This window comes from Pistacia vera, unplaced genomic scaffold, assembly GCF_008641045.1.
Source record: "Pistacia vera cultivar Batoury unplaced genomic scaffold, PisVer_v2 Contig338, whole genome shotgun sequence".
Lineage (NCBI taxonomy): Eukaryota > Viridiplantae > Streptophyta > Magnoliopsida > Sapindales > Anacardiaceae > Pistacia > Pistacia vera.
Genome location: NW_022196155.1, coordinates 1,307,827 through 1,320,663, shown reverse-complemented (window position 1 = coordinate 1,320,663; position 12,837 = coordinate 1,307,827). Strand labels below are relative to the sequence as shown.

The 12,837-nt window shown below is 39.2% G+C and overlaps 1 protein-coding gene across 2 annotated transcripts; it reads left to right on the top strand.

Annotated features, from left to right (window-relative positions):
• Window positions 1–8,535: 8,535 nt before the first annotated feature.
• Window positions 8,536–12,549, top strand: LOC116137987 (E3 ubiquitin-protein ligase KEG-like). 2 transcript variants are annotated; one of them, XM_031423682.1, is made up of 5 exons: window positions 8,536–8,693; window positions 9,383–9,747; window positions 9,834–9,925; window positions 10,029–10,502; window positions 11,398–12,549. In XM_031423682.1, the coding sequence occupies exons 2-5, from the start codon at window positions 9,388–9,390 to the stop codon at window positions 12,344–12,346; spliced, it is 1,875 nt and encodes a 624-aa protein (XP_031279542.1). In that variant the 5' UTR covers window positions 8,536–8,693; window positions 9,383–9,387; the 3' UTR covers window positions 12,347–12,549. The 2 variants fall into 2 exon arrangements, with proteins under 2 accessions (XP_031279542.1, XP_031279543.1); XM_031423683.1 differs by having other exon boundaries at window positions 8,537–8,689.
• The last annotated feature ends 288 nt before the right edge of the window (window positions 12,550–12,837 follow it).

The window sequence follows — 12,837 nt, the reverse complement described above, 5'->3', positions numbered from 1 at the left end:
TTGCGTTGGGTCTCTTTGCTGCCAAGGAAATGGGATTTTTGTTGGAAGAAAAGTGAGGGGTGGATCAAACGTGAAGAAGCAGGGTGGATCAAACTGAAGAAGCAACCAAATACCTGAACACATCGATGGCAAGTGTGGATGAGACGATATTTCGGTGGAAAACAATGATGAAGAAAGTTGTTGGACTTGAAGCTGCAAGTGGCGGCAAAAGTGGAGTTCAAGTGCAGCAGTTTGGCTAAGTGCAGTTCAGAGGGCTGATTTTTCTGATATATTAATGTATGTTTGGTCATCTCAGCTACAAATCAGCTGGCGATTAAGTCCTTAGTATGTGATGTAATTGTAGTTGTTAGCAAGTATGGTTGATTGGCTATTTTGCTGTAAAGTTACTGCAGATTAGGTGCAACAGTGTACCAAAAGTGTTTGTTTAAGTTCTGTTAGCTTAATGAAAGTTTTTAGTTCCCACAACTCTCTCTGTTCCGTTCGATTTTCCTTCATTTTCCTTTGCATTCTTCAGCTAAAAAACCAACAGCCTGGCTGGCCTGGCAATTGGAAACCCTGGTTGGATTCCTCCATCTGTGGCAAATATCCTCTTCAAAGAAGGTGTTAGCACTGTTCGATAGAGATTTAAGGTTTAAGGTTTAAGGTTCAGAATAGTTTATTATGCCCAGAAAAGCTAGTTGTTGTGCTTTGATTTGTACGTGTCTGACTTTCAGCTAACTAATATGTTAACATGGAACTGGTACTATTTCAAAATGATTACTTTTATATCGGAGCAAACTGATGGATGGGTGTTCAGGATAATTTTATCGAAGGTAGATATTTGCTCTTTCAATTAATTCTTTGTTTTGAATTATTATATCTAATCTCGGTTTTTACTTTGCGAAGTGAAAATTAAGAAAAACGAAAGTGGAAACTCTGTTTTTGGGTATAGCTGAGGAACTGGAATCTCAACTGAAATAGTAGGAAAAACCAGTAACATCTTAAACAGATATAGCTGGGAAGAGTTTTAGCCAAAGGTATAGAATTATTGCTTTAAGAATTTCCACAGGTTCACTCACTCCTACTAAACTCCCAAATGACCCTATATTGAGTTTATCTTAACCCCAGGTGTAAGACCAAACAACATAAGTGTTAAGATTAGAGGATGCAATTGGACCTACAATAGCCACGGTTCCACTTGATAAAAATGCAGCTGTCACGTGAAGACGATGAGGCCATTCTGTTGCGTTTGTTGAGTCCAATTTGTTATATATTTGCCAGCTGTTATTATTCCTTTATCTGTTATATGTTTGCCAACTATTGTTATTCTTTTATCTGTTTTATCTATAAATATCTGCATGCACTGTATACAAAATATGAAGAAAAGAAATACAACTTGCGTCATTCCATTTTCAGCTTTCTGCAGTTTCCATTTTCTTTACACTGTTTTTGCACTACTCTCAACATGGTATCAGAGCTATGACAGATACACCTTTCAGCTCTTAAACCAACGATCCCACAATGCCTTCCAATTCCCAAACCAACCCACAAAATCCTGCCAGCCCCTATTTTGTCCAACCTAGTGAAGGCGCGTCTTCTCCATTGGTTCCAGATTTGCTTACAACTGAAAATTATGTGGTCTGGGCAAGAACAATGCGTCGTGCTCTCAATATCAAAAACAAAATGGGTTTTGTCGATGGCTCCATCCCTAAACCCTCAAAAACTGCAGATCCCTTGTATGCACCTTGGGAACGATGTAATGATATGGTGATAGCTTGGATTCAACATTCGGTTGCCTTAGAACACAGATCAAGCATAGCTCATGCCGAAACTGTTGAGGATGTTTGGAACGATCTTTGCGAGTGATTCTCGATTCAAAATGCTCCAAGAATTTTTCAGCTCACCAAGTCCATCTCGGCACTTACATAGGATGATGATTTGGTTAGCTAATACTACAATCGATTGAAAAGTTTCTGGGATGAACTGGAGATTTATGAACCAATGCTGTCATTTTCATGTGGCGCAGTCAAGACCCTAATGGAATATAATCACAAAAGCAGGGTTATGCAATTCCTTATGGGATTACATGACTCCTTTGATGCTATTCGCACCCAAATACTCCTCTATGATCCTCTTCTAGCACTAAATCGTGTTCTATCTCTTGTCTAACAGGAAGAAAGACGACGCCAACTTCACTCCCCTTTTACTCCGATTGCAATGGCGGCAAAAGGACCCAACCAATAAAGTCATTCTTCCTCCCGCAAGGATCGATTATTTTGTTCCCATTGCAACATTTCAAGCCATTCACTGGAACGATGCTTCAAAGCCAACCCCAATCTTCCTGTATGCACACATTGCAACATACCAGGCCATACCAAAGATAAATGCTACAAGCTGAATGGCTTTCCTCCAGGTCACAGAAACAACTCCAGATCTAAATCCTACGCTAATCAATCTTCACTTGAACATGAACAAATCGGCAATGGACCATTGTAATAGCCACTACTCATAATGAAAAACATATAAAATAATATAAAGAAATTGGGCCCAAAATTTTCTTTTTATTAAATATATATATTCTTTACAAACATATACATTTTTACACAAACTTATAATGTGTACAAAAGGTATTAAAACATGCTGGATAGTGTAACCGCTTCCCCTCGCGTGTCGACGTCCATCCGACTGCGTTCTCACCTGGATCCTGCAAAACATAGGAAAACAACGGGGTGAGCACTAAAATAATGCTCAGTAAGTAAATCCTCTACTCATCTATCCCCGTAACTCTCTCTCTCAAATTCTTTCCTTACGACTTCTCTTCAATTTCTCTTGGGTATTTCTCTCTCTCTTTCTCTTTCTCTTAGAACTCTTTTCTATTACTTCTCTTTAGTAAGTCACGACCCCATCTTACCGGGGGCACGGCCGGGACTCACTCCCACTCTACGTGACCTCTACTCATTCTAGCCGATCGGACTCGGTTATGCATGGATTCGGAACCCTTGGCCATGTGAGTGTATAATCTCTCTCTCTCGGGTACTCGGGTATAGCCCTCATCCGCATGCACTCTCACGGGCTACACCACTTCTCTATCTGATACTCGTGCCGCTCTCTCAATATGGCATACATGCGGGAATACTCTACCCATCACTCACGGGTTCCCCATCGCACAACCTACTCTATTCTCTTTCTCTTAACTCTTAAAGTAGCTTATACTCACATTCTCTACTAAATCTCAAGCTACTTCTCAAGTGTATAAACAAAGGTGTAGAGCTATCTCATGCTCCCTAATGCACTAATGAAATGCCAACTACAAGATTTCCTCAAAACAGTCATTCTGCACCAGTCACACTAAAACGGCCATAACTTATGCTATACACCTCGGATTACTACGGTTCTGGTCTCGTTTCAAAGCTTAGAAACAGGGCTACAACTTCTCTGTTTTGGTCTCAGCCCAGTTCGAACCGTAAGATACTCAAAAATTACTCAGAAAGTTACGGCAGTGACAGGGCAGATTTCACTTAGGCATTTCCTCAAACACCTCATGTGCATATAAACACCCTACGAAAATTACTACTAAACTTCATTTTTCTAGCCATCCAAATTGGGGAAAAACTCCCTCAATTACTCATAATCCCTGTCAAGAAAAGCACTCCCAAAAAGGATTACACAACATCTCTCAAACTTCATCTCAAACTCCATTCTCAATACACATATCAACAACACTTCTCATATTTAATCAATCCCAACTACTAAGACTAAGCACACATCTCATCTCAATTTTCAGTAGGTATACCATGTACATACATAATTAAAATAAGTCTCTACTCAAAGCTTAGTCATAACTCAACTTGGTTGGATTTACTTACCTTGTGCAAAGATGGGTTCCTTAGCACTTTTCCTTCCCTTTGTGGACTTGTCTCTTCTCTACAACTCAAAACAACCACAAGGACAGCAACAACACAATAAGACCTCACTATAAATACAAGAAAACTCACATCTAAAGCATGAATTCTTACCTTAGGATGCCTTAGATGAAATCTCTACTCAAAACCCCTCTTAAATCCCTTAGAACTCTTGGAAAATTGGGTGGAGAAATTGAGAGAATATGGGCAATGGAAGAGGCGGTGGAATGAAGATGAGTAAGGGCTTTCTCTACACTTTACTCTTTTTAGTTCATATTATAAGCTTCATTTCCCATTTTGCCCTTGCCCTTCCTTGAAAATTCCATCTATATCCTTTGATTCTTTTCAAATACACCCCCATCCAAACACAATCTCTACTAAATTTCCTTTCATTTTACTCCCCACTTTTCCTACTAATTAGGGGTAGAATGGTCATTGTGCCCCAAAAGAAGAATTCTCTAGAAAACTCAAGAAACTTTGTATTAGGCTCGTCGCCGCGGCGAAGAACTTTCCATCGCCCCGGCAAAACAGGGCAGAATCTACCCGGGGGTGCAGCTCCCCCCTCGTCGCTGCGAAGCTTCTCCTTCGCCCCGGCGAAGATTGGATTTTCCAAATTTCACCAAAATTCAACCAATTCAAGGCAACCATTCAACCAACTCAACATACAAACTCAATTGAATACGTACCTCAAGTGGGATATTACAACCAGCTCATCGCCTTGCTCCAATCCTCTCAGTCTCCAGCAGTTACCTCTGCAGCAAACCATGCATGTTTCAATTCCTCAACCACCGAAATTTCACCTGTCTCTGGTATTCATTCCTGCCATTTCACACACACATCACACACTTTCACAAAATCATTTTCCTCTTGGATAATTGATATTGGAGCTACATATCACATGATCTGTAGCCCCCATCTTTTCACGCATAACTTGTCTTTTGTTTCCGACACCATTAAACTTCCAAATGGCACCACCACATTGGCCACACATGTGGGTGATATTCATCTCTCTGATCATATCGTTCTCAAGCATGTGTTATGCATGTCAACCTTCTTCTTTAATTTGCTCTCAGCTAAATCTTTAACTACACATTCAAATTATTGTCTCATATTTTTTTCCAGCTCTTGCTACATACAGGACCTTTCATCTTGGAAGACGACTGGCATGGGGACAATGCATAATTGCCTTTACCATCTTCAACCTTCGACACCAGCTCCCAACGCTTTACAAATGTTTCTTTCTAAATTCTGTTCAAGCTATGTTAACACCACCAGTACTTCAACGTTTGACGATTACAGTTTATGGCATTACAGACTGGGGCATAGTTCCATGACACAACATGTATTAAATGAAATTCAAAAATCAAATTCAAGGCCTACAAGTTTATCTCAATTCTCTTGTGAAATTTGTCCACTTGCCAAGCAACATAAACTTCCATTTCCTCAGTCTATCACCACGGTTACCAAGCCTTTTGATTTAATTTTAGTAGATATTTGGGGACCAAATTCCACACAAGCCTACAATGGCACCCGTTATTTTCTTCCAATCGTCGATCAGTTTACCAGATGCACTTGGATCTATTTGTTGCAAAACAAATCAGAAGCCCGAACTTCAATTCAAAATTTCTTTTCCCTTATATCCACACAATTCAACACCCAAATCAAAATAATCAGAACTGATAATGATCCGAATTTCATATGCCCAAATTTTACAATTCCAAAGCACAATTCATCAACTGACCTGTGTTGCCACTCCACAACAAAACGCTCTCCTAAGCGAAAAAATCAGCATATATTGACGTCGCTAGAGCCTTAAAATTTCAATCAGGACTTCCTATGCGATATTGGACAAATTTGTTATCACTGCCATTTATTTGATCAACCGAACACCCTCTCCTGATCGCACTACAAAATCACCTTTTGAAAAACTCTACAACCAAAACCCCATATTCCCATCTCAAAACATTCGGTTGCCTCTGTTTTGCATGGCTGCTCCAAATTTGAACCCCGAGCTAGAAAATGCTTATTCATTGGCTACCCATAGGAGTCAAAGGATACAAGCTCCTTGACACTACCACCAATAGATTTTCCTTTCCCGTGATGTGGTATTCCCCGAACCATCTTTCCTCTCAAACAAACACAACCCATTTGTCTCCTTTCCCCACTGACCACCTCAATCAAACACCTCCTGTACACACAGATTTTAGTGAAGTCCCTCACCAGGACGATCATGTCCCTTCCCCTACCTCCATCGACAACAGTCACACTCCCACCTCACCAACAACGTTCCCTTGCCAACCACATCGTCAACAAGATTCGAACCGCCCCAACATATCTCAAGGATTTTCACTGCAATGCATTGTCTCCGTTGACTCGAACTCCAAGTTGGAAGCCACTAGATCTCTGTCTTGCACAGGTTTGCATAATCCACATCCCTTATCATATGTCATATCTTACAAGTTTTTATCTCCATCATTTAGAGCATTAACCACTTCCATCTCCATCCATAACGAACCCAAGTCACATTCAAGCTCTTAAAGACCCTATCGGCGTGGAGCGATGGAGCAGGAACTCACTGCTTTAAAGACTAATGAACCATGGTCCATCGTGACTTACCTCTTGGCAGAAACCGATTGATTGCAAATGATTTTTCGCTACAAATTCAAGCTACGGATCTGTTGAACGTCTAAGCACGCTTGGTGGCGAAGGCTTCACTCAACGTGAAGGAATAGATTTTCACGACACTTTTTCTCCTGTTGCAAAATGATTTCCATTCGCACTTTGTTTTTGTAGCGCCATAAAAGGATGGGATTTGCAGCTGTTGGACATTAATAACGCATTTCTATACAGAGACCTTGATGAGAATTATAATGCGGCTTCCTCTCGGTCTAGCTTCCTCAAAAGGAATCAAGTTTGTAAATTGAGAAAAAGCATTTATGGTCTTCGACAGGCATCACGACAGTGGAACACACAAACTTTCATCTTCGCTGGCCGAGTTTGGCTTTGTGCAGTCTAAGTCAGACTATAGTTTGTTCATCAACACACAGTTTCTTCTTTCACAGCTCTATTAGTCTACATAGATGACATTATTGTCATGATTTCAGATCAGACTTCCACTGATGAGGTCAAGAAATTTTTGTCCACCAAATTCAATCAAGAACCTGGGCTCACTCAAATATTTTCTTGGCATGGAAATAGCTCGCTCAAAGGATGGAATACAATTTGTCAGCGCAAGTACACCCTGGATATACTTTCTTAGACTGGTTTACTTGCTGCCCAAACTTTCCCTCTGCCAATGGAACCGAATATCAAACTCCAGAAAGACCAAGGTGAGGTGTTTCACGACCTACGACTGGTTTTTGTGTGTTTATTGGCAAGTCTCTTGTTGCCTGAAAATCAAAAAAACAGAAACATGTTTCACGATCCTCAGCCGATCGGAATAAGGCCTTGGCAGCTGTCGTGTGTGAAATCACATGGCTTCAGTTTTTTCTCAAAGACTTTTGTGTTACCATTTCTGATCCAGCCACCTTATATTGTGACAACTTAGCCGATACATATCGCTGCCAACCCCGTGTTCCATAGCGCACAAGCCACATCGAGCTGGACTGCCATCTTGTTCGTGACAACTCCTGGCTGGGAATGTTGCCAGCCCCGTTTCTTCTTCTGAGCAGTTGGTTGATCTCTTTACCAAGCCTTTGCATGCTCCGACACTTACGCGACTATTGTCCAAGATGGGAGTACTGAATATATACTCTCCATCTTGCGGGGGATGTTAGATTAGAAGATGCATTGGACCTACAATAGCCACGGTTCCACCTGAAAAAACAGCAGTCACGTGAAGACATGAGGCCATTCTGTTGCGTTTGTTGAGTCCAATTTGTTATATATTTGCCAGCTGTTATTATCTTTATTGTTATATTTTTGCCATCTATTGTTATTCTTTTATCTGTTTTATCTATAATATTTGATGCACTGTATACAAAATATGAAGAAGAAATACAACTTCATCATTCTATTTTCAGCTTTCTGCAGTTTCCATTTTCTTTACACTGTTTTTGCGCTACTCTCAACAATAAGAGTCGGGGATTGGGCATTTGGTGCTCGCAAGCATCATTCAAACTTGGCCCTCTTGATATCACTCGGTCATACCACAAAGGACATTTTTGACATTTGACGACATATGGTTCGGTGGGTGGGTACAAAATCCCATATAACAAAGAGTCAGTAGTATGGCCACGCTAAACAGGCTTCTTTTGCAGCAAAACTTGGCCCTCAAGAGCAGTCCCTTGATAATGTATTTACCTATGGGCTTTTACTTTACTGATAATTAAAACGATTATTTCTTAATAAACCAAAAGTATTCTCCTTAAATTTTGTAACGGCCCATGTGTTATGTTGCTTTAACCATTCAAACCTTAACAACTTGCCAATCCATATTATTGATTGATAATGATAATTATATATACGATGCTAGATTAAGGAACATTAATTCAAGCCTTATCTTAAATCAATATTATCTCTACTTAATTAAGGCAACTTGATTAGAAAAGTGGAAGTTACTTTCACAGATACCTGCCAAACAGTGCTGTATCTTTAGCGTGCTCTACAATACAAATATACTAGAATCTCTCCCTGTAGTTATAAAATGTCTCTCTTCTCACTCACTCTCCGCTTCTCATTCCCATTTTCTCTTCCTTTAATTTGTATAAGTAATGGTATCTGATCAAATTTATGGCACTTTGACCTTCACCGTCTCTACTTTTTAGTTTATTTCCTTCTCCAATTACTCTGATTTACTCTCGCTTTCAGTAGGTATTTTTTTTTCCTGGTTGCTGAGATGTATATTCTTTATTTCTTTTATGCGCGTTGCTGCTTCATGATTTTGCCTTGTAATTTTACTCATACTTGAATTAATACGCGAATACATGTATACTAATGCAAACATTTGATTACGTTCATTGATTTTAGTTGGGGACTGGAGATGCCTTTAATCACATAAGATTTGGCTCTTGCTTCTTGTGATTCGAAAATGACTAGTGAAGTTAGATTAATTTGAGAAATTAGGCTGACATTATGAACGTAGATTTTTGCATTATATTATGAAAAATCAAATTTGTTTTTGTTTTCATTAGTGGAATAATGTCGCGTCTGAGTTTTTAATTTTAAAATCCTAGTTATTCTGAAGGTTTTTCATGTTTTTGGAGGCCGTATATTGGAGGTCAATATATTATTGATTTTGTTTATATGTACGAATTAATTTGCCTTGGAGTACTCTTAAGTTTTTGCCCTGGCCAATATATGCTTCTTAAGGTGAAGGACAGAGATTTAGTGCGCCTTTTGGTGTGTTATTCCTCTAATCTTGCTGACCATTGATCATTGGAATGTTTTAATTGGGAATTTTTAAAATTTTGGCATGTCTAATTGTTTTGCAATTGACACAGAGCCGTCAGAATTTGTTTGGATAAATGATCTAATCTGGTTTTTATTTTCTGATTCTAAAGAAGGAATGGCTGGAAAAGTCGCTGCTGCTTCACCTGCTTCTTTTGAGTATGAAATTTTTGAGAGTGACAATCGCCTTCAAACTGTGGTTGCCACATCAAAGCAGACAACTATGTGGATTGACCCTGCAACATTGAAACTCAGACACAGAATTGGGAGGGGCCCCTTTGGTGAAACATGGTTGGCTACCCTTCATCAATCAACGGACGACTATGATGAATATCATGAAGTGGCTGTCAAGATGTTGCCTCCAGTCAAAGGCGATCACATGAGAGTTCTGTTGGATAAGTTGGATGATTTATTCTCTAAGTGTCAAGGAGTAGAAGGTGTTTGTTGCCTGCAGGGAATTTCAGCTATGAATGGAAAAGTAGGTGAAGTACTCCTTGTATTTCTGGGTATTTTTGTTTCATATCTGACCTTTTTTGCTAATAAATATTTTTTTATGTCTGGCAGATATGTTTAGTTATGAAATTTTATGAAGGATCAGTTGGTGATAAGATGGCTCGCCTTAAAGGAGGGAAGCTCTCACTGTCTAATGCTTTCAGGTGAAGAAGAAATTCTTTTTAACAATTTTTTTTTTTTTTTTAATTTTTTGATACATAATGCCGTAGAGAGCTGGCAATTCTCAGTGTGCGCTAATTTTTACAGGTACATAATCAATTTGGCTCAGGGAATTTTGGAACTGCACTCAAAAAAGATCCTAATTCTTAACCTTAAACCTTTCAACTTTCTTCTCAATGAATATAACCAAGCAGTTGTAGGAGATGTAGGAATTCCATATATATTGCTTGGAATTCCATTGCCAAGCTCTGATCTGGCTCGCAGGATTGGAACACCAAACTATATGGCTCCAGAACAGTGGCAACCAGAAGTCAGAGGTCCAATATCCTTTGAGACCGATTCATGGGGGTTTGCATGCAGCATTGTGGAGATGTTGACTGGTGTTCAGCCTTGGTGTGGAAAGTCTGTTGATGAAATTTATGATGCAGTTGTCAGAAAGCAAGAAAAACCATGTATTCCTAGTGGGCTTCCTCCTCCTATTGTGAATGTTCTTCTTGGTTGCTTTGAGTATGACTTCAGGAGTCGCCCTCTAATGACAGACATATTAAGGGTGTTCAAAAGGTAGGTCTCTTCATCAAGAGGCAGGAGCTTTCTGTTGCATTCTGTATGTTCATTGGGCACTATACTATGAGTTTGTACATTTGACTTAAAGTAAAGAGGAGACAGCTTATGTTTTAGTGCTATGACATAGCCTGAATCATAATACAATTATAATACCTGGGGAATGAATTATTTTAATTGTTCAAGAACTCATGTACTGTACTATTGCACTTGGTATAGTACTTAATTATCAATAATATATAGTTAGACTATGTAGATGTGCACATAAGACAGATCTGAATTCCCCATTAAATTGGTTGGAATAATTCCCATATATTGTAATATATTTTAAGAAAATATGAAATATTTAATTAGTTATTAAGTACTAACAACTTAACAGAGCAAGGCCATATATTATGTGCTAGTGTATGACAATGTTAGTTTCCTAGTGTGTCATATTAATCTTTTTTGCATTTTCCTACTATATTATATTAATCCTTTTTGCATTGCCTTGTTTATATTAGTGCCCTACACCGTCCTTGCTTTGCATTCTTCATCTAATATTTATGTTGCACAGATAGAACTCTTGCCATTTGCTGTTCTATGAGACTCTTGCATTTGGCTATGTCAAAAAAAAAAAAAAAAGTAAAAGGTGACTCAAAATCTAGTGACAAGGTTGCTCTTATTGACATACATCTATTGTAGTATGAGGGAAGTACATCGTAAAAAGTTGGTCTGGACTGGTCATTTCTTTCTTTTTGTGGGTTTGCTACTTACCTTGCACTTGATGCTTTTTTTTTTCCCTAGTATTTTATACTTGCAGCTTTTTATTCTTCCTCAATATATTGATCAGCAGTATAAAGGTTCTGTCAGTCATTGCAGGTATCTTTCTGTAATCAATTTCATAAATTTGCAGCTTGCAGAATGCAGTTCATAGTGGAGGCTGGACAGATCTTGAGAGCATAATACCGGCAGAAAAATCAAGTAGTGGTTATACAGAGTGGTTTCTTTCAAAGGATGATTTGCAAGTTGGTGACATGGTGCGTTCCAGAAAGCCAGCTAACTCCTGCAAACCTGACAATATGGATGTTCCAGAAGGAACTGTGGTGGGTCTAGAACACAGCACAGAAAGGGATGGTTTTGTTTTGGTGAGGGTCCACGGGATCCATGACCCTTTGAGAGTTCATGTTTCATCTCTGGAGCGGGTCACATTTGGATTGGCAGCTGGGGATTGGGTTCGCATGAAGGAGGAAGATAAGAGGCACTCACCGGTGGGAATTCTTCATTCTATCCACCGTGATGGAAATGTGGCTGTTGGATTTATAGGGTTGGAGACTCTTCGGAAGGGAAAATCTTCGGAGCTGCAGATGGCGGAATCTTACAGTATTGGTAAATTTGTGAGGCTGAAAGATAATGTTCTTAGCCCTCGATTTGAATGGCCTCGGAAAGCGGGAGGGGCATGGGCTACTGGGAGGATTTGCTGGGTCCTGCCAAATGGATGCCTCGTTGTCAAGTTTCCAGGAAGGCTGACTTTTGGAGAGGATTGCAGCAGCTTTTTGGCTGACCCAGCTGAAGTAGAAGCGGTAACTTTCAGTACCTGTCCAGGGATGGTAAAAAAATATCAACATCTTGAGGATCATCACTGGGTTGTGAGACCACTTCTGATTGCGTTGGGTCTGTTTACTGCCATGAAGATGGGAATTTTTGTTGGAAGAAAAGTGAGGGGAGGATCAAAGATGAAGAAGCAACCAACCAATGTGATACACACCCAACATATGGATGGCCAGGCAACTGGTAACCCTGGTTGGCTTCCTCCATCTGTGGCAAATATCCTTTTCAAAGAAGGTGTTAGTACTGCTCGATAGAGATTACAGGATAGTTTATATGCCCAGAAAAGCTAGTTGATGTGCTTGAATTTGTACATATCGACTTTCAGCTAACTATTTCTATAAATTTTGCAGTAGGAACTGGTACTACTGCAAAATGATTACTTTTATATCGGAGAAAACAGATGGATGGGTGTTCAGGTTATTTTATTGAAGGTAGATATTTGCTGTTTCAAATTTCATTAATTCTTTGTTGTGAATTATTATATCTAATTGCGGTCTTTAGTTTGCGAATTTTATATATGTGAAAATTAAGAAAAATGAGAACAGTATATCTAATTGCGGTCTTTAGTTTACGAATTTTATATATGTGAAAATTAAGAAAAACGAGAACAGAAACTCTGCTTTTGGGTATAGCTGAGGAATTGGAATCTCAGCTGAAATTGCAGGAAAAGCCAGTAACGTCTTAAACGTTATGTTACCAAGCTCCGAAGAATTAACCGAAAGTATAGAATAATTACTTTCAGAAT